This window comes from Lytechinus variegatus, chromosome 7 (genome assembly GCF_018143015.1).
Source record: "Lytechinus variegatus isolate NC3 chromosome 7, Lvar_3.0, whole genome shotgun sequence".
In the NCBI taxonomy this organism is placed as follows: domain Eukaryota; kingdom Metazoa; phylum Echinodermata; class Echinoidea; order Temnopleuroida; family Toxopneustidae; genus Lytechinus; species Lytechinus variegatus.
The window spans coordinates 28313484-28337362 of record NC_054746.1 but is presented as its reverse complement, the minus strand read 5'-3'; the positions used below and the strand labels follow the sequence as shown (position 1 = coordinate 28337362).

The window sequence follows — 23879 nt, the reverse complement described above, 5'->3', positions numbered from 1 at the left end:
AACAGAAAATCACCATCACTTAGGCCATTACTGATAGAATTCTCACCCAGAGCTCAGGCAGAGAACTGGCTAGCTAACAGCATACAAGTACCACACTCAAGTGCACGGCGTCCTATTTTTTTTTAGATGGAGCCTTGTTTGTAATTTATTGTCTGATATTTACCCCTCACCAAGAAAGAAATTAAAAAGCTATAATTCACAACTATTGATTTTGGATTAATAAGGCTCCGTTTTGACAAGCAAAGTCGGCGACTGTGAGGATAAAAGACTCGAACATCCTATGTGCTGAGAACGGGGATTTATCTCCTGTGCAATTCAAATTACTATTTCACAGAATTGTGATATCCCGACTGGAAATGTGTGCATTAGAAATTGCACATGGTGAAGTAGGGAAAAACTGTTACCGCTACTGGAAGCATGCGCGTACATGTATTACAGGAAAAAAAAAAAAAGACGGACGTCGCTCACTTTTTATGGTACTGAAAAAAAGACACACTTGGCAATTTGAAACTGTGCTTATACATAGCACACATATATGGGACAAAAACAGGACAATCACAGAAAGTCAGGAAATTGTATTTTTGATGGCCAAAATCGTACTGTCGTATTTTACTTGTTTTATCGTACTAAATACAATAAAATCGTACTGGTTGGCATCTCTGATTTACCTCACCTGGGTTGAGTGCAGCACATTGTGGTTCAGTTTCTTGCAGAAGCAAATCACGCCATGGCTGGGATTCGAACCCACGACCCTGCATACACCTGTATGTAATTGATTTTCCCCTTGTATTATAAATACATATTGCAGTAAGAAAATATATATGAAACATCTCTTGATATTATAATTCATTTTATGAAAGCCCAAGTTCCTTGAGATATAAAGTTCTATCATAATTGCACATACAGTATGGAGGATTGCAACATGGATTCAACCACAAAGCTCGCTCTCGTATAAACAATGAGTCGCCTTTCACCAGAGTTTTCTGATGCTCTTCTACGATTCTTTCAACTTCACTAAGGACATCTAGATATTTCCTAGTATTCAGGGGCGACAACTCGGAAGGATCGACCCCTATGTTGTATAGTAACGGTGGTTCATGATGTACGGCACAGGGTGGGTCACATGAAAAGCAAAGGTGGTAAGGTCCTGTAGGTATCCAACCTTTCCTACACTTGGTTGCTAGTTGTTCCAAGTTCATTGCTGGTTTGGTGTAAAAATGAGCTTTGAAGACACCGTACGTGACAGCCATCAGCCTGTCACTGCAGTAGTGGAACAGGACCTTCCGATGCTCTGCTGATGTTCCGGTGAGTATGGGTAAGAAGCTGCTGCTATCCATGATGCGATCTTGGGGCAGCTTTCCTCCCGACAGATCTGCTGCAGTGGCGAATATATCCATGCTGCTTATGATGGCTTGAGAGTGGCTGCCTTGTGCTATGGTATCTGGCCATCTTGCTATAGCAGGAACACGGATACCCCCTTCCCAGGTGGAATCTTTGGAACCTGCAGCGCAGATGGGAATAAATATTGAAAGGAGTGAGATAAAAGAGGCAATAGCGAAAGATGTAAGGTCAATTCCATAAAGTAAGCACATTCAACCCCAACATGTCGGACCTACCGGTATGCACTGCTCTGACCACCCGATTCACTTCTCAACAAACTCCCAACATCTGCAACATAAATGCACACCACTAATTGCCAAGGATTGCTTGAACTCTGTAATTCTCTGTCACTTTGTTCTTTAGCTAATGGTGATCCGCTCAGCCCCTTGGCTGATAAAACTTGAAAAACCTTACTTGGACCTCTTGCCTAGTGATGACAGCAACCTGCCTCAACTGTCAATAAACCAGACATAACAGCTCCAGCACAATGAGATTTTTTTCAGTTCCATAGGTTCTCCAAAATAGAACTTTATTTTTTTGCTCTTAAGACCCTGCTCACTGGGCTTTTTAGGGTGTAAAAAACCAGAAGTTTCCACAAGTCTCAGTCCTTATGTTGCAAGTCTGACATATGCCTGCCCACATCCACAAAAGTTGAGTGCCCCCTAACCCCATGGTAATTACATCAATTAAAATAATGTCATTGCATGCACATACCTTTCAATATTCCTGATGATCCCCCTTCATTGCAGACCTCTGTCTGTGGTCCATGATCAGATAGGAAGAGAGCGAGTGTGTTCCTCTCTAGACCAGCCTCCTTGATGGCTGACAGGGTCTCACCAACAGCCCAGCTCATCTCATTCAATGAATCACCATAGCGACCTGTAAACAAATCAATGAATGGGTTTTCTGGATGAAAGCATGAATCAAAAGCCAAAAGAAATGATGTATCCCCAAGCACCGAATGAAGAACCAACAACTTCCAGTTTTCTCCATTTTTGGAAAAGTTCTCAAATTGTTATTTGATGGATGCTCTAAAGTCTTCTCTATCACTCAGATGGCACAAAAAATGCATTTTTTTCATGCATAATCAAACACTGATTTTTTTGCAGGGTGTCAAAAATAACTTGCTACAAATCAAAATGAAGGAAATGTGCACAGTGAAGCAGCCAACCATATTGAGCACTCCCAATCAAAAGCCTTTCTCTTAGAATTCATTTATGATTATGCTGTAACTGTGTGTCAACATATTATCATGAGAGATTATCTGCAGGCTTTATTATCAACAAATGAGAAAACTTTTTCAAAAATACACTGACAAATCATATTACCACGTTTAGAAGAACCACTGAACTTTGGACTGCTGAACATGTCAGTGTGGACTTGAGGGAAAGAGAAGTAGAAAAAGAAAGGCTCATCCTGATGATCAAAGATGAATGATTTAGCATCTTCTACCAGTCTCTCGGTCAGATTTCTATGGCTGAGCGGTTGCTGGATGATTGTATCATTGTAATAAAGCAGGCAGTAATATCTATCTGGTGCATCTATGTAAATCTAGGAGAGAGATAAAGGCAGGTAAAGAGAGACGGAGAGATAAAAAGAAGTGAGAAAGAAAAGTTTCATTAGACGTTAAGATTACAATGTGTCTCACGCAGTCAGGTTTTTCTGACAGGTTAATCCATATGTTCTATTACCTGAAACAGTGATCTGTTAGCACTTGCTTATCCTTTGTGTAGAGTATCAAAGACCTTTTAGAATAGGACTGAATACTCTGTCTCTACATCCTGTGCACTCATTGTTGTGAGACTAGGTGTGAATAGATGACACCTTAGCTTGCCTCCACATGCACAGGGCATCTCCCATTGATGATCCCCAAGAAGGCAGTGACTCAAAGTAACAGACGCAACATGTGTCAATACTGACAATTACTAATGTAGAAAACTATATGTACAGTGATTACTATGTTATTCAAATTTATGATTTTAAACGTTTTATTTTATCATTAATCATTTTCATGTCAAGTTTCCAGATGCAAAACAGATCTTAGCAACCATTTAAATACATCATGAACTTGAAATATACATAGCCTTGGTCAATGTATAAACGCATATAGCAAATGCTGATTTTTTCCCAGTCTCTAAATATTTGACCTACAATCAATACGACACCAACATTGAGATTATGAGTGAAGGTATTATAACATACATATCAACAGTATTTATGGTATCACAACATTCTAAAGCAGCGCTTCTCAACTTCTTTTTACTCGAGGACCACTTTGACTCAAAATTTGAGCACAAAGCTCTGAATCACATTTTAAACAAAGAGTTTGGAACTTATCAGCATTCGCAAATGTCCGGTAAATGGGTGACAATTGCATTAAAACCATCATAGTGTGCATGTGCAGGCTTTGTAATATGCATGATACCTAAGCGTGCTTTTTGTTTGACCCGCATAGACTGATCGGACAGGTCTGTGAATTATACTATAGTTTTTCTCCCATTTTTTTTTCTTCTCCTGAAGCTTCTCACAGCCCACCTGAGAGAGCTTCACAGCCCCCGTTTTAGAAGCGCTGTTCTAAAGGATACACATAAGATAAGACAAGTCAGAATTTATAAGTCAACATAACAAACTAACCTTGGTTTCATCGCACATCCAATGATTAGTGAAGGGTATAAGATGACCAACAAAATCAAAACCATGATGATGAGGTAGATGGTTACCATCATTGTGAGAGAACTCGTTGATACCTGCACAATAAGAGATCAGATTATAATTGTATAGGATGTTATTGATAAACACAATTCATATGCCTCAGTGATATATGCTTGACCATATAGTAAAAATGTTGACTAACACGCAAGAATTTCATTAACATTTTTCAATTTTTGCTTAGTTTCCCAAAATGGTGATATTCACATATCATCTACAGTATGCAAATAAAGGAGCAAATGATATCCTTTTCTATTACAAATTATCAAATATTTCATATTTGCTCCAACAATGTAAACCTGGTTTGATACCTCATTGAATGAGCAAAAATCATCATTATTATAATCTATTGTGAATCAATTAAAATCACCAAAGCTATATAAAAGCAGCATTGAAATAATACACAACTTCCACACTTTTAAAATGGCTTCGCAAGCCACTTGCGCAACCTAATTTTCAGATCTTTAGAAAAATTAAAAGTGATCACCCAAACATTATTTTTTCGTGTAGTATGAATGTTAGGTCCATGAAGAATTCATACATACAAACCTCTCCTCCCAGAATAATTATATATTTTTATTTTGCTGCAATTTCATAAGTGTATTATCTTCTGAGATATGTGGTAGAATGTGTTAATTAGTTCTTTCCGGTTAACTATAGGGGTGCAGGTATTCATACTAAATGAAGCATCCTTCCAGTTTCTTCGCTGATCCAGGAGCCCTTTTACTTTATTAAAATAAATCACAGAGGGGAAGGGCCATCTGAAGAGACAATTTTTTTTACATGATGTGTAAGGGATTGAGAAACAGGTAAAGAAGATAAAGGAAGCGGGATCACAAGAGTGCAAACATTGGGTTTAATAGAATACATTTGGTCATAATAAAGAGAAGGGGGGAGAAGGAAGTTGGCTACTACACTCTGAATAGTGGCAAGACCCATAAAGGGAGGAAGTGCAGTTTAACCTTAATCGAGACAACAACAGGATGTAGAAGACATGAACAATACATATACAATATAGTGTACAGTCAAACTGGATGGGCCAGAGGGGGATAATGGGAGGGAGGAAATCAGAAGACAAAAGAAGATGAGAGATACTTTGGAGGTGTGACCAGTGCAGGATATTGAACAAAAGAACATGGACCCATTCCAAAGAGTATGAATATTATGTAAGTGCGTCTCAGAGAGTGGGTGTGAGGGTGTGCATTCAACCAATCAAATCTTGATATATCTTAAGACACTCCCTTCTTCCAATGGTAAGACTCCTGATTGGTCATATGTCTGTAAGCTCCAGGTGCAGTATGACCAGCAAAACAATATTTGCACTTGGACGTTTGCTTTATATTCGACTCATGCCTTTTGATGTGAAGCACAATCAGAATTATCCCATTTGAATAAGGAAGCTACATGCCTGCTTGGAGATGTCCAATTTACAGGAAGAGTACTCAGAAAACTTGGACTTGAAACAGCATGCCTTTGTTTTTGCAAGAACTAGTTATTTTGTAGCAAGAAACTAGAGAATACATTACATGTATGTAATGGACAGGGCAATCTAGAGTTTGAAAATGGTAAGTGCCTATCAAGACTGACATTGGAAAAAAATAATGTAAGTTTGTTTGCCTTTGTTTTTCTTTTAAAAAAATAATTCATTAGAAAAATACATTTTGTGTGTGTGCAGCATCTATGACAAAGATATATGTCTTTTACACATGTTATTATTATCATCATCCCGGTTTTATAGAGAAAGAAAAAAGAAAGAAAAAATTGAATGCCCTAGGCAGCCTCACCTGCATTACACAATTCAATACAGTAGCAGTGTTAACATTTTAACATGATCTTTTTTTTATTACCCCAGCCACCAATGCCAATCTTTGGATGCCCTGTATAACAGACTCTATTTCAACATTAACCTTGAAACATTTGTTGCACCCACATGTATTAGTTTCACCCATTTGAGCTGTAACACTAATAAAGAATTATGTTTGCTATATCACAAAGTGGCTTTGCCCTAAAATTTAATCCAATGTCTGAAATATACTTACACTTATACCTTTGTTTCATGTAAATTGTGATATCTGATAACCATCTGACATTAATTCTTTTATAAGTTTCATCAGATTTGCTAAAATACTTTTTAAGTTGAGATGCCAATTTTCATCGAAGTAAATTGACCTGTAATCACCTATAACCTTGATCTGAAATTATACAAGTACACATCCAATTGCTGATGTACCTGATAACCATTAGATCTAAGTTTTTATAGAGTAAGGATTCTTCATTTCAACATTATCTTGGCCTTGTGACCTAAAATTACATTAACTAATTTGCTGATAATCAATGACTAAATGTATGATATCTAAGTTCTACCAAACAGGAAATAATTCAAGTTTTCAAATTAATGTTTTAATTTCACATCTTTACATTCTGTAAATTTCTGTTTAAAGTTTTTGTCTTGCTTTAATTATGTAGTGAGGCAAAACGTTGAGATTGTTTAAAAATTGTGAATACTTTGTTTGCTATGAATCCATTTTAGTGAGATCAATCACTTCAATTGTATATTCTTCAATTGGGAGCAAGTTGTGTCAGGATCTAGGATTACAAAGAGATGAATCGAAGAAGATTTGATGATTCTAAGTTTATGTATGTCTCACTTACAAAATACTGGTGTTTTTTTTGTAGATATCAGAGATGAAGCATTGCATGGAATGGATCTTGCCAACATGATATCTGGCCTTGAAACTATAACCCATCAATTAGTCCACCATAACTACATGTTTCATGGCAACCCCAACATGAGTAGAAATAAACATCAATGGATACTTGGCCAGGACAAACCAACATCAACAAGACGGACATCAATGACAGCAATGCGCATTAATCTGGCCTATCTGTGCCATGGAAGAACACAAGTACCAGTCATACTCTGAACCTTCTGTCTAGTGAGCCAAACAAGAGTAGATAACAACATCAACAGAATTACTTTCCAAGCCCAACCAATGGGGACAATAATGATAGCAAACTGGATCTCTCCATCAAATTCATGCCCTTAGAGATGGTGGTGAGTATGTCTTCTTTTTTTGTATTAACTGTAGAATGGATACAATGAATAAATACATAGTCAGAAAAGGGATTAATTAATAAATCATGAATAAAAGAAATACTTTGAAATAACATCAATTTTGCAAGGCAGATACTGTGTTTTTAAAAAACACTAAGCATTTTTGTTTATATGTTTACCCCCGTTACCTTCAGGGCCTGTCAACCGATCTACCCATCTGGTGCTGACCCATCCACTAGCCACTGTGCTTCTACCAACTTTGGCCATCTACTAGCCTTGATCCTTCCTGCAGCCATGGCCATCCACAAGCAATGGCCAATCCACCAGCTATGGCCAATCCACCGGCTACAGCTTATCCACTAGCAACATTGGAGGATCCTCTAGGAAAACACTGCCGAAACGTTTCCCACCAGAGAAGCTACACTTCCTAAGCATTTAGCATAAGGTAGAGTAAGTCAAAGACACACATAAGGAATAAAATGCCCTCATCAGGTCATACTACTGTCCCACAAAAATGTCAGCCTGGATGAAAACATTCAATTCAAGGTTCACAAAACTATGCCAGAAGGAGATAGGGATCCAACAAGTAGTCTCTTCCAGCTAGGATGTCCACCAAGAAGAGCAAATGTTTTTTTTCAATAACTATACCATACCTTTTCCCCTTTTATCTGATGGAAAAAAACTCATGCAAAGTTGGATAACACTTCAATACGAGTTGAAAAATGCTTGTATGATCAGGATAAAGAATACATACCCATAAATCAAATTGCTATAACTCATCCATGGTGTATTATGTCACCTGACTCTGCAAACTCTGTTCCATTAAGCTGACTAATGTATCAAGCCTGACTGCCTACCAACCACTCCTATACTTGTCTAGATGCATCACCTTGTACAATCCATCCCTTTTCTCTTTACGGTACAACTCCTCAGCTCCTCCAGAACCCTTCTTATTCTCTTGATCTCCCTGAATCTTACTCAAGTACTTATCCATTTCTTCTTACAATACCTCATCCATTCAAGAACAAACAAGTATCACATCAGCAACAAAAACCAATGCAAATAGTGAGCCAATGACCATAGTAAAAAAATAATAATAATCCTCAAAACAACAACAACCATTAAAAAAACAAGTATCCCAATAATGAATCACAATGACGATTAAATTTGAATTTCATTAATAGTACATTACACGCAATGAAGAAAGGATTTAATAAACAAATGGGAGAAAACGGTTTGCACCGGGTAGTATCTTAAAACAGTGTATAGTTATGTGTTCTTTCCGATGTTCCATAAAACCATGTCTTTGATGATGTCCTTTACCCTCCCCTTTTTCATGTCGACAGCTAAAAATTCAGTAGCTTCCACAATATGGCAACATCCAGTTCACAATCAAACATCATGTATGTATGAGGTAGACTAGATGAAGCTTGGAAAGAAGCACTTTATTTGCCAGTCTTTCCAGAGCTATTGGAAAAGACATCTCGTCTCGTTCCTTCCAAGACATCAGCATGCACTGAGGATGGTCAAGTTGTCCTCCGTATTCATTACTACACACTTCACGGTTCTCTGTGACCACCTCATGCATGTGAGAATTAAGGGCCCTCACTGTTATTGTGGCTGGTGCTGCAGAAAGTTGTTGAGCCATCTCTTTAGTGTCATTCTGTATATCAGTCTTCCCTCTCCTCTTCCTAAATACGACTGCATCAAACTTTCTCCAAGGCAATAGAGTTCACTTTTCATCAATGTTATCCTACTCCACCATATACATGTAAGGCTGTCATTCCTCCTCCATTCTCTCCTCTTCTAGCTGCAGTCAGTCCTCCTACTAATGTATCAGCTCCTCCTCAGCTTTAGCTGCAATTTTCCTCCCACTCCTGCACAGATTTTTCCTCAGATCTAACTGCTAGATGTCAAATTCTACCAATCTTCTGAAGTCAGATTGATTTTCTCTTAGCCCTGGAAAAATCCTGTTGTTACTTTTGTGTTTGTATAGTATCAATAAAATATGTCAAACAAAATGACAAAAAATAGGTTTTAATAAATTAATGGGAGAAAACAGGTTGCACAAGATAGTATCTTAAAACAGTATATAATCATGTGTTCTTTCCGATGTTCCTTAAAACCATGTCTTTGAAGATGTCCTTTACCCTCCCCTTTTTCATGTCGACAGCTAAAAATTCAGTAGCTTCCACAATATGGCAACATCCAGTTCACAATCAAACATCATATGTATGGGGTAGACTAGATGAAGCTTGGAAAGAAGCACTTTATTTGCCAGTCTTTCCAGAGCTATTGGAAAGAACATCTGATCTTGTTCCTTCCAAGACATCAGCATGCACTGAGGATGGTCAAGTTGTCCTCTGTATTCATTACTACACACTTCACGGTTCTCTGTGACCACCTTATGCATGTGAGAATTAAGGGCCCTCACTGTTATTGTGGCTGGTGCTGCAGAAAGTTGTTGAGCCATCTCTTTAGTGTCATTCTGTATATTACAGTCCTACCTCTCCTCCTGCCTAAATGTGACTGCATCAAACCTTTATCCAAGGCAATAGCGTTCACTTTCATCATTTCTCCACCAATCCAGGCTGCCCTTCATCTCCTCTTCCATGGCAGCCATTTCCCCCTAATCCTGCATCAGCTCCTCCTCAGTTTTAGCCACCATTTCTTCTAACTCCCCATCTTGAAGGTGAAAAACAGGTAGTTCTTGAGACACTTCCACTTGGGACACAGAATGCAACAGTTCCTCTTCATCAGATTCATTAGTGATGACCCAATCTTAACCCTCCTCTTAGTGTAGGATGCACCTGATGATGTCCATATCAACATGGCGACTTGGTGACCATGCATGTTGTCTTGGTGCCTCAGTGACAGGTGTCAGGTCGACCCTCAAATCCCATTCCATTTGAGAAACAATCTTGACATTAAATGGAGAAAAGTGGTGCCAACTTATACTAGTCTTTGCTTTTTTTTCTTTTTTACATCCACAAATATCCGCTCCCATTTCCTTTTTCAGCACTGACCTATTACTTTCCTCTATGAGTAAGGCACATTCAGCATTACTGATGCCCAGAAAATTGCTCGTCTATTTCCTACAATCTTCTAAGTCAGATTGATCCCCCTTTGCCTTGGTAAATTCTTAATGATTGATGTTTTTGTCTATGTTTAGCAACATAGCAACATATTTAACCCCACTGTATAGCAAAATAATTCCCACATAAAGTAAAAGATCTTGGCCCTGCTTCAAATTCCTGAACTTCTAACACCATGCCTCTTCCCACTCTTCCAATGACATCATCATTCATTGTGGATAACCAAGCTGCCCTCCACAGTTATGCAGCCCTTATAATTCTTGGTGACTTCTTTGTGCATGATAGAATTAAGGGCCATCAATATTATCACATTAGGTGTTGTGGGAAGTCATCAAGCCCTGTCTTCATTGTCATTCCATATCACTCCCTTTTTCCATCTCCTTCCTGCTCCTGCCCTTGTGAAATACTGACTGCATCAATCCTTTTCCTGAGGTTATGGAGTTCATTTATACCAGTCTCTTCCTTCTCCTCCATCTCAGGCTGCTTGTCATCCTCCTCCACTTTTCCCCTTCCATGGCAGCAAATTTCCTCCTAATCTTACAATACCTCTTTCTCAGATTTAGCTGCCATTCCCACCCAATCCTGCATCAGCTCTTCCCCAGTCTTAGCTGCTATTTGTCCCTATCTTGGAGGTGAACAACAGGAATTTTTTGTGACTTTTCCACTTGAAACACATCACCCTCTCCTCTTCATCAGATACACTAGTGATGACCCAATCTTAGCACTCCTCATAGTGTAGGATGCGCCTGATGGAGGTCCATATCAACATGGAGATTTGTCTGACGGTACAGTGAATGAAAAGGTGCCCATGCATTTTGTCTTGGTGCCTCGGTGGCAAGTGTCAGGTTGGCCCTCACATCTTGTTCCATTTGAGAAACAACTGCCTGAAGTTAAGATGAAGAAAGGTATTTGGTTTTTTTCTTTTTCACATCCACAAATATCTATCCTTTTTCATTATCATACACTGTGGAAGACCTAGCTACATGTCTTCAGAATTATATATGCAGTCTTCACAATTCTTGGTGACATCTTTGTGCATGATAGAATTAAGGGCCATCAATATCATCACAGCAGGTGTTGTGGGAAGTCACCAAGCCCTGTCTTCATTGTCATTCCATATCACACCCTTTCCATCTCCTTCTGCTCCTGTCCTTTTGAAATTCTGACGGCATCAATCCTTTCCCTGAGGTGATGGAGTTCATTTATACCAGTCTCTTCCTTTTCCTCCATCTCAGGCCGCCTTTCCTTCTCCATCTTCTCCTCTTCCTTGGTAGCCATTTCCTCCCAATCCTGCATCAGCTCTACCTCAGTCTTGACTGCCATTTCCTCTAACTCTCCATCTTAGAGGTGGATAATGGGGAGTTGTGACTCTACTGGAAACACATCATTCTCTAGCTCCTCATCATCAGACTCCGTACTGGTGATCCCATTCTTGTCCTCTCTGTAGTGTAGGTTGTGCCTGATTGGGTCCATATCAGCACGGCAACTCGTCTGATGCTACAGTGAATAAAAGTGGTTTCCATGTATTGCCTCAATGCATCCAAGAAAGGCATTTGATGTGGCCTACTAGGTCCATCATGCTTCTTTCACGAAACAATGTTCTGAAGTTTAGATGGAGAAAGGCAGTGTTGAATTATGCTTTGTTTTATATATCATTCAATAAAAGGTTTGTCTTTTTTTCTTACCGATATAAAAACTCACTTCCATTTTTCGTTTTCGTATCAGAGGCCCAACAATCACTTTCCTCTCTGAGATTGTGCAGCTATTACCAATGTTCCAAGGTTAAATTGATCCCCCTAATCCCTGGCAAAATGTTGATGTCTTTTCTGCGTTTGCTACTGCGGTACATACATGACCCAATGAATTTATTCCTGTGAAACGATTCCCACATTCTAGTAGATGAAATTCTTTTGAACCGGTTTTAAAATTTCATAACTGTTATGATGCCCAGCCTCTTCCAGCACCTTTCACTTTATTCCTATCAAAGTTCACATCTTCTACATGTACACAAAAAAAAATTATATACATGCACTAAATGAATTGATTCAACAATTAAAACATACTCAAAATCATGCAAGCCAAATACTCTATACTCCAAAATAAAGAAATGTAATGAGCATTTAAATTAAAAAAAAACATGTTATGGTTTTTATACACAAAATAAAAATGTTAAAATGAATAAGAGTGTTCACTGCTAAAACATATTTGGGGAAGGTCAAGAAAGCTCCTAGTGATGTGTAATCTGTCATTTTTAAGATGGCAAACCAAATAATTCATCGTCCACGGGTACTAGCTTCATAATGGAGTGTTAAGTGGTGATTCCTCTGAGATGCTTGATGGTTTTCATCCAGCCATCATGGTGTTGTAGGTTGTAGTTGGTGTTTGATTTTGTATATCTATTGTGAATACACTTTTCTTAGTATTTCAGTTTTTCTTTCTATATTCATTTATGGAAATAGCTAATTTTTAATTCTATTATTTTATATGAAATTCAAATTCTTATTTGACAGGGATGTTACAAGAAGACTCTCCACATTATTTGATCTTATCAGTACATACTATAATTGCATATTTTAGATAACATTTTTTTTTCAAAATGGAGTGCTTGATTATGACATGCATATGAATTAATGTTGATAATGAAAATGAATAAACTCTCTAGAATGTACTGAGTAGCAGAAGTAGTACCATAGTAGCAGTAGTAGTAGTAGCAGCAGCAGTAGTAGTACGTAGGTGGCTATTACACAAGTGGTACAAGTGTCCTGTTTACCTTTGCTCCTTCCCTTACATGTAGGTCGTGCAATCAATTACTGTGGTCTAATTACAAGGCAAAGAACTACAAGATCCATGCAATCTAACTGGTACACACATACACCAACAGACAGACAGACCTACAATTGAATAAAGTGCATTTCAGGAAGCTATGTGGTTGATGTACTCAGGTCTCTGTCCAAGACGGCCACTCCCTCTATCATCCAAACAAAAAGATGGGTTTCTAGATTAGTGAAGTCACCAGAACAATGCCTCACTTTTATGAATATTTGCATCCCCTTTGTTTATTGGGAGTCACCAGGATTACATGAATAAATATTTAACTCCTTTTATAGGACAATTCTATGCTGCTGCTATGAAAAAGCAAATGTATATAATGTACAAGTAAATGAGCGCTGTGATAACATCAGCTCCTTCCTTTTTTGTACAGACCTTATGTACTTATCACTGTTTCGTAAAACTAAGCAAAAATTGGAAATGATATGAAATTTCAGGTGTTATTCTTATTTGAATGATTGAATCTTCTCTATTTATCCATTTTTTTGTTGGGCTGAACTTCATCCTTAAATTAACACTTACTTGTCATTGATTTCTAGTTTCTTGAAATGCTTAATTGGTCTTGGAAAAATAAGAACCTTTATATGTTCCATGTACCTTGATGCCATTTGCCCACCATACCGGTATGATAACCCTGTTCCTTGAGCATTTCAGCTATGGTCGTCTCTGATTTGGGTAGGCCATAGCTTGTAGACATCTCAAACACCCTGGCTGGTCCGTAGAGTCCAACACGCACTGGTAAGCGTCCTGGAGAGATCAAATGAAATGGATGTTAACAGACATTCGGGTAAATCATGACTTTCAATGTACCAATTATGCATGCAGTAGTAATGCATTATTTTCTGTACTTATCAATTATCCAATATATGAAAAGATGTTGTATTTGAAAGTCAGACTGCAAAACATAAAGTCATTCATAATTTGAACAGTTGTAGCGTATTTGAAAGAGTGGGTATGTAATAAGTGGTGAAGGCAATTGAAGAAATAGAAATAGGAAGTCTACTGGACTCTCGAAAGTGAGTGTTGAGATGGTCATTATGAGTAAAGAGACAGGGGTTGGTGTGATAATGGAGTTTCTATGCCAGAGTGTTAGATTGAAATAAGAGGTATGCCGGAGGAGTGTAGTGGTACCACTTAAAGGAAAAGTGGGTGCAATGAGTTTATCCCAGAGGGGTGTGAAGTAACCGGAGCCCGGGGAAGGGGGGGGGGGGCACTTCCATTGATGAGTGGATACCTTGCGTGACCATGGGGTCTCGAAAAGCACCAAAACAAGTGTTTTCCATATTCTGAAAATGCATCCCTTAACAAGTATTGGCGTGTGAAACCATACCCTTAACAAATATTGGAAACAAAACAATACTCTTGCGAAGTATTCTCTAAACAAGTACAGCGATATTTTAATTGTTATATGTCACGGACGTCGGTTTTACCTTTACCTACATGTACATCATTGGGTTTAGTATGGCCCCAACTCCCACATTTCGTGCAAATCAGACTCTAAACATGTAGCGTTGAATGTTGGGGCAAAAAGTACATCCTTTGTATAACATTTTAGTCTTTTTATAGCCTCGCAAATTTGTCCCTAGCGAAATAGATGCTCTTTAATTTTTTTTAGTGTTTTTGACACCCTTATTACGTTACGTTCGTAACATGCCCTATCTTAAAAAAGACATCCTTTTCACATGTTTTTGGGGTCCCGCATGGTATCCACTCGTCAATGTAAGTGCCCCTCCCCCATTTGGAGAGGCAATGAGAAGTGTGGAGAAGGTATTTTGGATAAAAGTAGAAGGATGTGATGGAATTTGGTGTGTCTAGTGAAAAGAACGATAGATGCGGAGTGATGTGAGACAGCTGCAATAGCTTAACCAAGTTTTGGGTGGGTGAAGTTTAGGGAATGTGTAGAGTGCTGAATTTACATGGGATTTTTTTTCTTTGAAAATGAAAGGAATGGTGCATAAGAGTTGTATGAGTTTGGTGATGCTGTATGGGATATAGACATAGTGATTGAGGGAAGAGATGGGATTTTCAAGCAAATGCAAACAGGCAAAGTTGACATAAAAGAAAAATACACAGTGTTTGGGGAAGGGGATTTAGCTGAGGAAATGCTCAAAGAGCCCTGGAAACTAAATTGGAAATCCCTATTCATTGCAATGTCAGAGCTTATCCAATGTTACAGATTTAGGCAATAAGTTGTGAAAAGTAGCTCCCGAAAAAAAGAAAAATTGCCTGGCTGACATGGTCACGTTCTATTAGGAGGGATAACCAGCACGTTTTAAGAAGGGCTTTGAGTTTGAGATGGATGAGAAGGAGGAGACGACCACTGAAGTCACGAAAGAAAAAGTGGAGGTAGAGAGTAGGAGGGTTTGATTCAGAATGGAGGATGCACTGAATCCTGCAAAGTGGAATGAAGGGAAAAGGGTAATTGCCAAAAGAGTGAGGTGAATTTAGCCATCCCATTCTTCAGAGACAACCGGATTGAAAACTTCTTACTACGTTATGGAACACCCCTACACTTGTCTTGGGTCATAGAAAGGCTAATAAGAACCAATGTTCTTGGTTTAAAGTTCATCCAACCCCTTATATATTTCAAAATGTATACATACAATACATCTACATAATTTGATTGCATTAAGAATATATCAAATTAGGGTTCCAAAATAACTTTCAAAACATATTGTCGATATTGTGATTGTTTTGAGATTGACTTTAAAAACACAAATATTAAAAAAAATCCAAACATATTGATTGTAACAAATAAAGTTTTGGAAAGCCATAATTTGGATGTCTCATAAAAACTTATTAATTAAACAGCCAGATGGCTAATCTCTAAAGAACTATTAAAACCTGATGCTTCACAAAGGCTTGGGCTCTGGTGTTCAGAATCAATTTGAAACTAGCTCACCACTAAATGGGCCCAATAACATGAAAACATTCTATTGATAGTGTATCAGGACCTAAAAACAAGAACAAGAGTTCACTGCTTTCAAAGCCATCAAATTCACTTTGGATCAACAAAAGATGATAGGGGAACGATTGACATCTTAAAAGTATTATGTGCACAAGACTCAAGAGATTTTATATATTTCTTTTCCTTTGAGCAGACAGCCACAAACATACAATGATAGATCAACAGGAGTGAGAAGGGTCTTTTGTATCTAGTTTTGAATTGAACAATATGATAGTCGAAAGATAAAAAATGAGAATAGCACAAATGAAATCACCTGTTAGCATTGCGCCTCTACTAGGACTACACAATACATCTGGACTGTACCATCGACTGAACTTCATGCCTTCTCGGGCCATCTGGTCAATAGGACCAGATTCTTGACTGGGATGACCATAGGATTCAAGATCTCCATATCTGTAGAAAAAAAATGAATTCAAGAATTCATCACAAATTTCAATATTCAAGAAATGCTATCCACACTTGTATGGCAGTCAGCACAAATCTAATTCAAATAGCCTTAGGAGAGTTATGGTACAGTATATCATTTGTAAACATAACTTGCTGTTGCTAAAAATCTCTTCCAATGAAAGATAACAAAAAAAGAGGAGAAACATACAAGGTTAAATGCCAGAGATTCATCACATGGACCATAAAAATTGCCATGAGCACTTGGTAACTTTCTAATGCTATTTTTCTTTGTATCAATGTTCATATTTCTGCAATTTAGCATTCATTTTAAAATTCTGTCCCTTTCAACATTTTCCTAAACTGTCACATATAGATGAACAAGTAAATCTGCTTACCTACCCCATATCATCTGCAAGGAAGAGCAATATATTTGGTCTATCAAGAGGCTCTCTCACTGTATCTGCCATGATACAACATCCAGTACAAGAGATAATGACAATGGCAGAATAACATGATCTCAGAAGTGTCATCCTCATCTCAGCTCATAACTGGGAGGGGGGGGGGGTAAGGATAGAAAGAGAAAGAGAGAGATAAGGTAAAACAAGGAGAAAAGGGAGGAAGTCATTGAGAGAGAGACAGAGAAAGAAAGACAGAAAAAGAGAGCAATAGAGAGAGAACAAGTTAGAAACAGGGGGATAATAAACAATTAGATGTACAAAAAATGACTCTGTAATTTAGAGCTCCAGCACATATCAAATCAATATACGCCACACATGAGTCTGCATGAGTGGTCAATACCTTGAATCTTGAACCTCTTATTTATATTTTATTTTCTATACAGGGCAGCCTATCAGTAGTAAAATATTGTTTAACTTCAGGCCCTGTTTAACATAAAAACACTTTCAAAAATAAATGCATACAAAGGCGAACTGTCCTTGAACGTCTAAACCTTTGATAAGAATAAGGTTTCCAGTTCCAATTCTATAATAAGTGCAGTGTCCATTGAAATTTAGCCAGTAACCTGAAATCAGAACTACCAACAGGCAAACAAACATTAAAAAAATTGCTAGAAATAATAGCTTGAATTAATAATAATAATAATATAGGGTATTTATATTGCGCACATATCCACCTTGTTAGGTGCTCAAGGCGCTCCTATACACATCATACAGCTGTCAGACTAGATGGGTAATAATGATAATACTGACTGGCATTATTTTTCTGGAGATACCACATTATAGCTCCTTAAGTAGACCCAATTGCCCTTGTCAAGACTCATGGAAATGAGGCAATATGAGACTACTTTGGGAAATATATGGTAGGCCTATCTACATTAAAGCCAGTCCAGTCAATATTATACAAATATCCCCCTGAATGTGTGGAATTGGAATTATTGAACAATGTCTACTTAGCTGGTTGTACGCGAGCAAATGGGAGGCTGAATGTCAAACATTCGTACCATTGCACACAAGACGTACCATCCAAAATGTACCGTAAACACGGCTTTAGGAGGTGACATCACAATACGATTTAATTCATTGCGCTCAGTAATAATGAAGGTGCAACACGCATATAAGCCTGTTGGCTAAATGCGCAATGCTGCCCAAGGTCAGGTGCACTTGTGGGACTTTGGTTTCAATATTTTTGCTCCCTTTTCATAGATTACTGAAGGGAAAAACTCATTGTGTTTTTCATATTTTTGCTGAATTCCGAGACGTTGTACAACACAAATAGTGAATATTCTTATTCGTGCAATGGTGCGAGATTTTGCATTCGGTGAAAGAGACGCTCTATTCACCTCATGCAAAATCTAGCACCATCGCACTCATGCCTATTTGCTATTTGTAGAGAATCTACATTTTCAAATCTACCCCAAAGAAATGACATAAATTGTATTCCTCAGATAATAAATTTAAAAAAAAAATATAGGTAGCATGAACTCATTTGGATATTTATTGTGAAGCATACGCAAAATCTTAAATGTCACAATTTTCTTTGCATTTTACATCAAATTTCAATGAATTTTGAGTGTTATGATTGTTTGACTTCCAATTTAAGCACTGGAATCTCTTTCATACTTTCTAATCCAGGTAAAGCATCATTCTAAAAGAAATTAGTCAATTTTTCATGAACTCATTGAGATGAGATCTTTTATGATAAAAAATGTCAACATTCAACAAATTAAAGTAAAAATATGAGATGTGGTATCATAATTTTATTCTTCTCTTCACAATTTGATAAGTTCACATAGTCTACATGTACTACACTCTACAGATTGGACTACATTATTCAGCATTTCTAACATAAAGTGATGGACCATGCACACACCTCGAAATCTGTCATTACTTTCAAACAATTTGTGTAATATATACATATTTCTAAGAATTGCTGTCTTTCTGGCAAACATTACAGAATAAATGTGATTTTTAGACAAAGTTGCACTTAAATGGGAAGTTCATCCTGATAAAAAGTTTGTTTGTATAAATACTAGAAATACAATATATTATTGGTGAAGGTTTGAAAAAATCCATCAAAGATGAAGAAAGTTATTAGAATTTTTTAAAGTTTTTAATTTGTGACATATACAAGCAGTTGCACCATATGTTGTGTATTAAATATAAATGCAAAAATTTCTATTTTTCAATAGTTCATGATGACTATACATGTACATGTTCTTCTTAAAGGAGAGGGTGTGAAATTATTTGTCTATTGTGATATAATTCGTAATTTTCAATTTTCTGAGAAATTTCAGAATTATTTTTTTTAAATTCACAATAAATGGGAAGCTGCTAACATATGAAGTCACAACTCCAAATAAAAAGAAATACCCTTAATAACTGTTTAAATCTTTGATGAATTTCCCTCAAACCTTCACTAATTTTTTTCTTATGTTCACAATAAACCTTTCTTCAGGGAGAACTTCCCCTCGTCTTGAATTGAAAACAGAGCACATTTAGAATCCAATGTCATAATTGATTATGAGAACATGGTCCATCAATCAAGGATACTAACTGTAGAACGAGGCACCACAAACCATAATTAGAACGAGATATATCATCTACATGTACATCAATCACATCTGTTATCGATTCATGAAATAAAACTTTTCAAGCTGAATATTAATGAGAAATAATGAGAGTTCATACAATTTACAATTTTTTTTAATATAAAGTCCAGTCGAGTCTTAGACAAACAAGTTCTTCTTCTTCATCTTCTGGAAACAGTACAGTCCACCGTCTGGTATATTATCGTACTGGCCTACTGGATTCATGAAGTTCATGAAGTTAGAGATGTTATCTAGGCCTAGATAACATGTTTTGTTGGGTGTAAATTGCCGCTTATGTTGATGAGGCAAGTCAATAGTAAAAAAGATTGATGCCGACGTTACATTGACGAGTGGATACCATGCGCGACCAAAAAAACACGTAAAAAGGATGTCTTTTTCACGATAGGGCACGTTACGTACGTAACGTGATAAGGGTGCCAAAAACACAAAAATAATGAAAAAAGGGTATCTATTTCGCTAGGAAAATTACGTGTTTAGGGTCTAATTTGCGGGGATGATAAAACAAAATTAAAATGTTTTATAAAGGATGTCATTTTTGCCCCAACACTTCGTGTTTAGAGTCCGATTTGCGCGAGGTGTAGAAGTGGGGTCGTACTAAACCAAATAAGGTAAAGCCGACGACCGAAGAAACCGTAACAATAAAACATTCCTGTACTTGTTTAGGGGTTCATTTCAGGAAATATTTGCCAAGAGTATCGTTTTTGTTTCCAATACTTGTTAAGGGTAGGGTTTCACACGCCAATACTTGTTAAGGGGTTCATTTTCAGAATATGGAAATTACGTGTTTAGGGTGCTTTTCGAGACCCCTTGGTCGCGCATGGTACATGTATCCACTCGTGAATGGAAGTGGCCCCCCGGGGGCCGACGCGCAAACTAGCAGTAGTGCCATCATGGAACTGTGCTATATACGGTATACCCAAAGGACATTGGTGATTAAGAACCACATGCGTCTGTAATTAGAATGGTTAATTAGACCAGGCTGTTGATCCAATATGCAGTGGGAGGGTGTAGACTGTCTGTAGTCCACTCCACGGCCCACATCACGCAGGATCAAAATCTGAACTTTACGGTACGGTACACGAATGTTAATTGGTGGGCCCTTACATTAAATTTCTTCAAAACAAAATCAGTTCATTCGCTCTTCAAAGTACCATAAGATCCCACAAAGTCACAACACTAGTCTCGATACACGATATCTATATTCAAATTCAAATGATCACTGAAATAATAAATAAATCAAATAAATTTGGTTGTTTACCTTGGCTCCGATCCTCCCAAATCTCCGCTAACGTTAGTCTGGAACCAGAAATATCTTGCAATAATTTTAGACAAAATATAAAATATAGTCATATTCTATCTCTAAAATTCCTTATTAAAGTTTCATATTTGTAATTCAACAAAAATGATTTTAAAATTCCACTCAGGGCCGTGAAATTCGCATCTAAATGCTAAACAATGGTTTTGGAAAATCACAAAATAATGGAACAAGACTAGTTTGAGCAACCGATTTGGGGCTGGTTTCTCAAAATCATCGTAAGTGATCTGCTTGAACTGTTCTTGCAAAAATGTATTTAGTGATAACCCCCTTTCTTTCAGGATGTTGATGAACATGGACCTGTGACTTTTTGTGAAAGAGCGCTAGTTACGAGGTTGTTATTTCTAATATTTGATTTTGAATTGAGTCATTCGTATTTTTATCATGGCGACCAACGTGGAAGAAACCGACTCGGCACTGAGAGACAACCATCAAACCACTTCAGTCAACAAAAATGGCAAAGAAATCAAGAAAGATAAGATTCCTGCAGGACTTCTTCGGCGACACGAAGAAAGGTTAGCCAAAGTTGAGAAAATGAAAGAACAGCGTGAAAACGAAAAGGTGATGCAAGAGAGTGCCGAATATTTTGCAAAGACGTTCAATGCGGAGAGGTCGAGTATTGAAGAGCGGTTGGCGACTGCGAATAATGTTGGAAAACCTAAACTGCGAGATTTCTTTGATGACATTACAGAGGCAGCTGAGAAATTACTGAAGTATATGACAGACATGACCCAGTTCTTGCCCGCATATGATATTCAAAGTGCTCAACAAAGCTTAGGGAAGTTGTTTGAGAGCATCAACGAAAGGCGAGATGAGTTGTTGCCAAAGAAGAAGTTCGCTTTCAAAGTGCGGAAGAGAGGAGATGGACAGGCAACCAAGCAACAGCAGACACAGAAGATTGGTCTGGACGATGTAGATGCTTCTAAATCATCTCCAATCATCACAGTAAACGCTGTTGGATTTTCAAATCGGACATCTGAGTCATTATCATTGCCTGCGGAAGAGATTCATCAAAAAGATGTCAATCTCAGTAACCTTTCATCATGCACAATCAAACTACCTGGATCTCCAAGTGCGCTTCAAATCAGCAACCTCTCTGACTGCAAAGTCTTCTGTGGACCGATTCCTGGGTCTGTGTTTGCTGATAAGTGCATCGATAGCACCCTTGTCCTTGCATGTCAACAGCTGAGGGTCCACAACTCCAGAGATTCCAAGTTCTACCTTCATGTGACGAGTAGAGCCATCATCGAGGATACAAACAGCGTTCTCTATGCTCCGTACAACTGGGCCTATGATACCTTGGAGAAGGATTATGAGGAGAGTGGTCTTGACAAGAGCAAGAACTCTTGGAATGATGTGGATGATTTCAACTGGTTGGCTCATGACAAGCACTCACCTAACTGGGGACTGATACCTGATAATGAAAGAGTTCAAGAATGGGACTAAGATTTTAGTTTTAAATTTTGGTGCAGTTGTGATCGATGTGATATATAAATGGTAATTTGCAATAAGGTGATCAAATTGTTTCCAAATATTTCATATTTCAAATTATAACCTTCAATCTCTTAAGTCATGACAAACTATTCAAAATGTCACTCTAAATGAAATGAATTCATTTTTTGTGTTGATTGTAATTTATTTGTAAAGATACTTTATAAATCATAATTCTATATTGAGTTTATATACTTGTAATTTGTATTTGTTTTGCAGTGTTTTTATGCATTTATACTGGCAATCATTATTATACCCTTGTGTTGTTTGATATATTGTAACTTAAACTTGGCGTAGTTGCAGAATACCCTACAATTTTCTGACTAAGCTATGTGTATTTTCATGTACATATGCCATGACCTCGTTCTTGAAGTATGTCAGCTCTGTATTCTGGGCTCAATTTGTTCAAACATAACACTGAAAATTTCATCAAAATCAGATGTAAAATAAGAAAGTTATGAAATTTCAAATTTTCACTTAATTTCAGAAAATAGTTATATGCACATGTATCCTGGTCGATATGCAAATGAGGAGAATGATGATGTTATCCACTCACCATTTCTTTTTTATTTCATTATGTGAAATATGAAATATTCTAAATTTCTCCCCATTGTCAAGTGAAAGAAAGATTGATTCCTCCCTATACCTGTGGAATTAGCATCGTTTGATATCTGTTTCAGTCAAGTTTATCCTTATTGTCAAATCTGTAAAAAAATGAAATATTGTATAATTCAAACAATAAAAAACAAAAGAAATAGTGAGGGACATCATCGACTGTCTCATTTGCATGTCACTGAGTTGTGCATATCACTGTTTTGTGAAAAATAAACGAAACTTTAAAATGTCTTAACTTTCTTATTTTACATCCGATTTTGATGAAATTTTCAGAAATATTCTAGTTTGACTTTTTTCTTTTTATTCAAATCAATTTTTTGCTTGGGTGGACTTGTCCTTAAAGTTAAGAAATTGGCTGTGATAAAGTTCTACTTAGAGTACATTGTACAACGCCTACTTAGCTTGTTGTAGGCGAGCAAATGGGAGGCTGAATGTCAAACATTCGTACCGTTGCACACAAGATGTACCATCCAAAATGTACTGTTGCACGGCTTTAGGAGCTGACGTCACAATACGATTTAATTCATTGTGCTCATTAAAAATGAAGGTACAATACATACGCGTATAAGCCTGCTGGCTAAATGTCCAATGCTGCCCAAGTTCATGTGCGCTTGTGGGATTTTGCTTATTGCTTTCAATATTTTTGCTCCATTTTGATAGATTACTGCAGGGAAAAACACTTGTTTTTTCATATTTTCGCTAAATTCCGAGGTGTTGTACAACACAAATAGCGAATATTCTTATTCGTGCAATAGTGCTAGATTTCGCATTCAGTGAAAGAAAGAGACGCTCTATTCACATCATGCGAAATCTCGCACTCATGCCTATTCGCTATTTGTATACATGTATTTATTGTTCTTCCATTAATTTTATGTACATGTATATATGGTTTAACGATTACAGTGGCTTTGCACCATGTGATCCTGTGATAAAATGGTCAAGTACAAATCAGAAAGATGTAGATTTTA

General features: G+C 37.4%; 2 protein-coding genes and 1 long non-coding RNA gene across 4 annotated transcripts; 2 read left to right on the top strand and 1 right to left on the bottom strand.

Annotated features, from left to right (window-relative positions):
* Window positions 1-668: 668 nt before the first annotated feature.
* LOC121418897 (arylsulfatase-like) lies at window positions 669-20837 on the bottom strand. Its single transcript, XM_041613090.1, has 8 exons — window positions 20749-20837; window positions 16823-16971; window positions 16290-16429; window positions 13666-13815; window positions 4015-4127; window positions 2709-2931; window positions 2095-2259; window positions 669-1501 (listed from the first exon to the last, which is right to left on the bottom strand). Exons 2-8 carry the CDS (start codon window positions 16957-16959, stop codon window positions 852-854), a joined length of 1578 nt encoding a protein of 525 aa, XP_041469024.1. The 5' UTR covers window positions 16960-16971; window positions 20749-20837; the 3' UTR covers window positions 669-851.
* Window positions 5012-13600, top strand: LOC121418899. 2 transcript variants are annotated; one of them, XR_005970528.1, is made up of 3 exons: window positions 5012-5692; window positions 6766-7144; window positions 7339-13600. It is a non-coding gene; the product is annotated as an uncharacterized LOC121418899 (long non-coding RNA). The 2 variants fall into 2 exon arrangements; XR_005970527.1 differs by having other exon boundaries at window positions 5015-5654.
* Window positions 20838-20979: 142 nt separating the features above from the next.
* On the top strand, window positions 20980-22333 carry LOC121418898 (tubulin-specific chaperone C-like). The gene has a single exon (XM_041613091.1). The coding sequence runs from the start codon at window positions 21190-21192 to the stop codon at window positions 22249-22251; it is 1062 nt and encodes a 353-aa protein (XP_041469025.1). The 5' UTR covers window positions 20980-21189; the 3' UTR covers window positions 22252-22333.
* Window positions 22334-23879: the final 1546 nt, after the last annotated feature.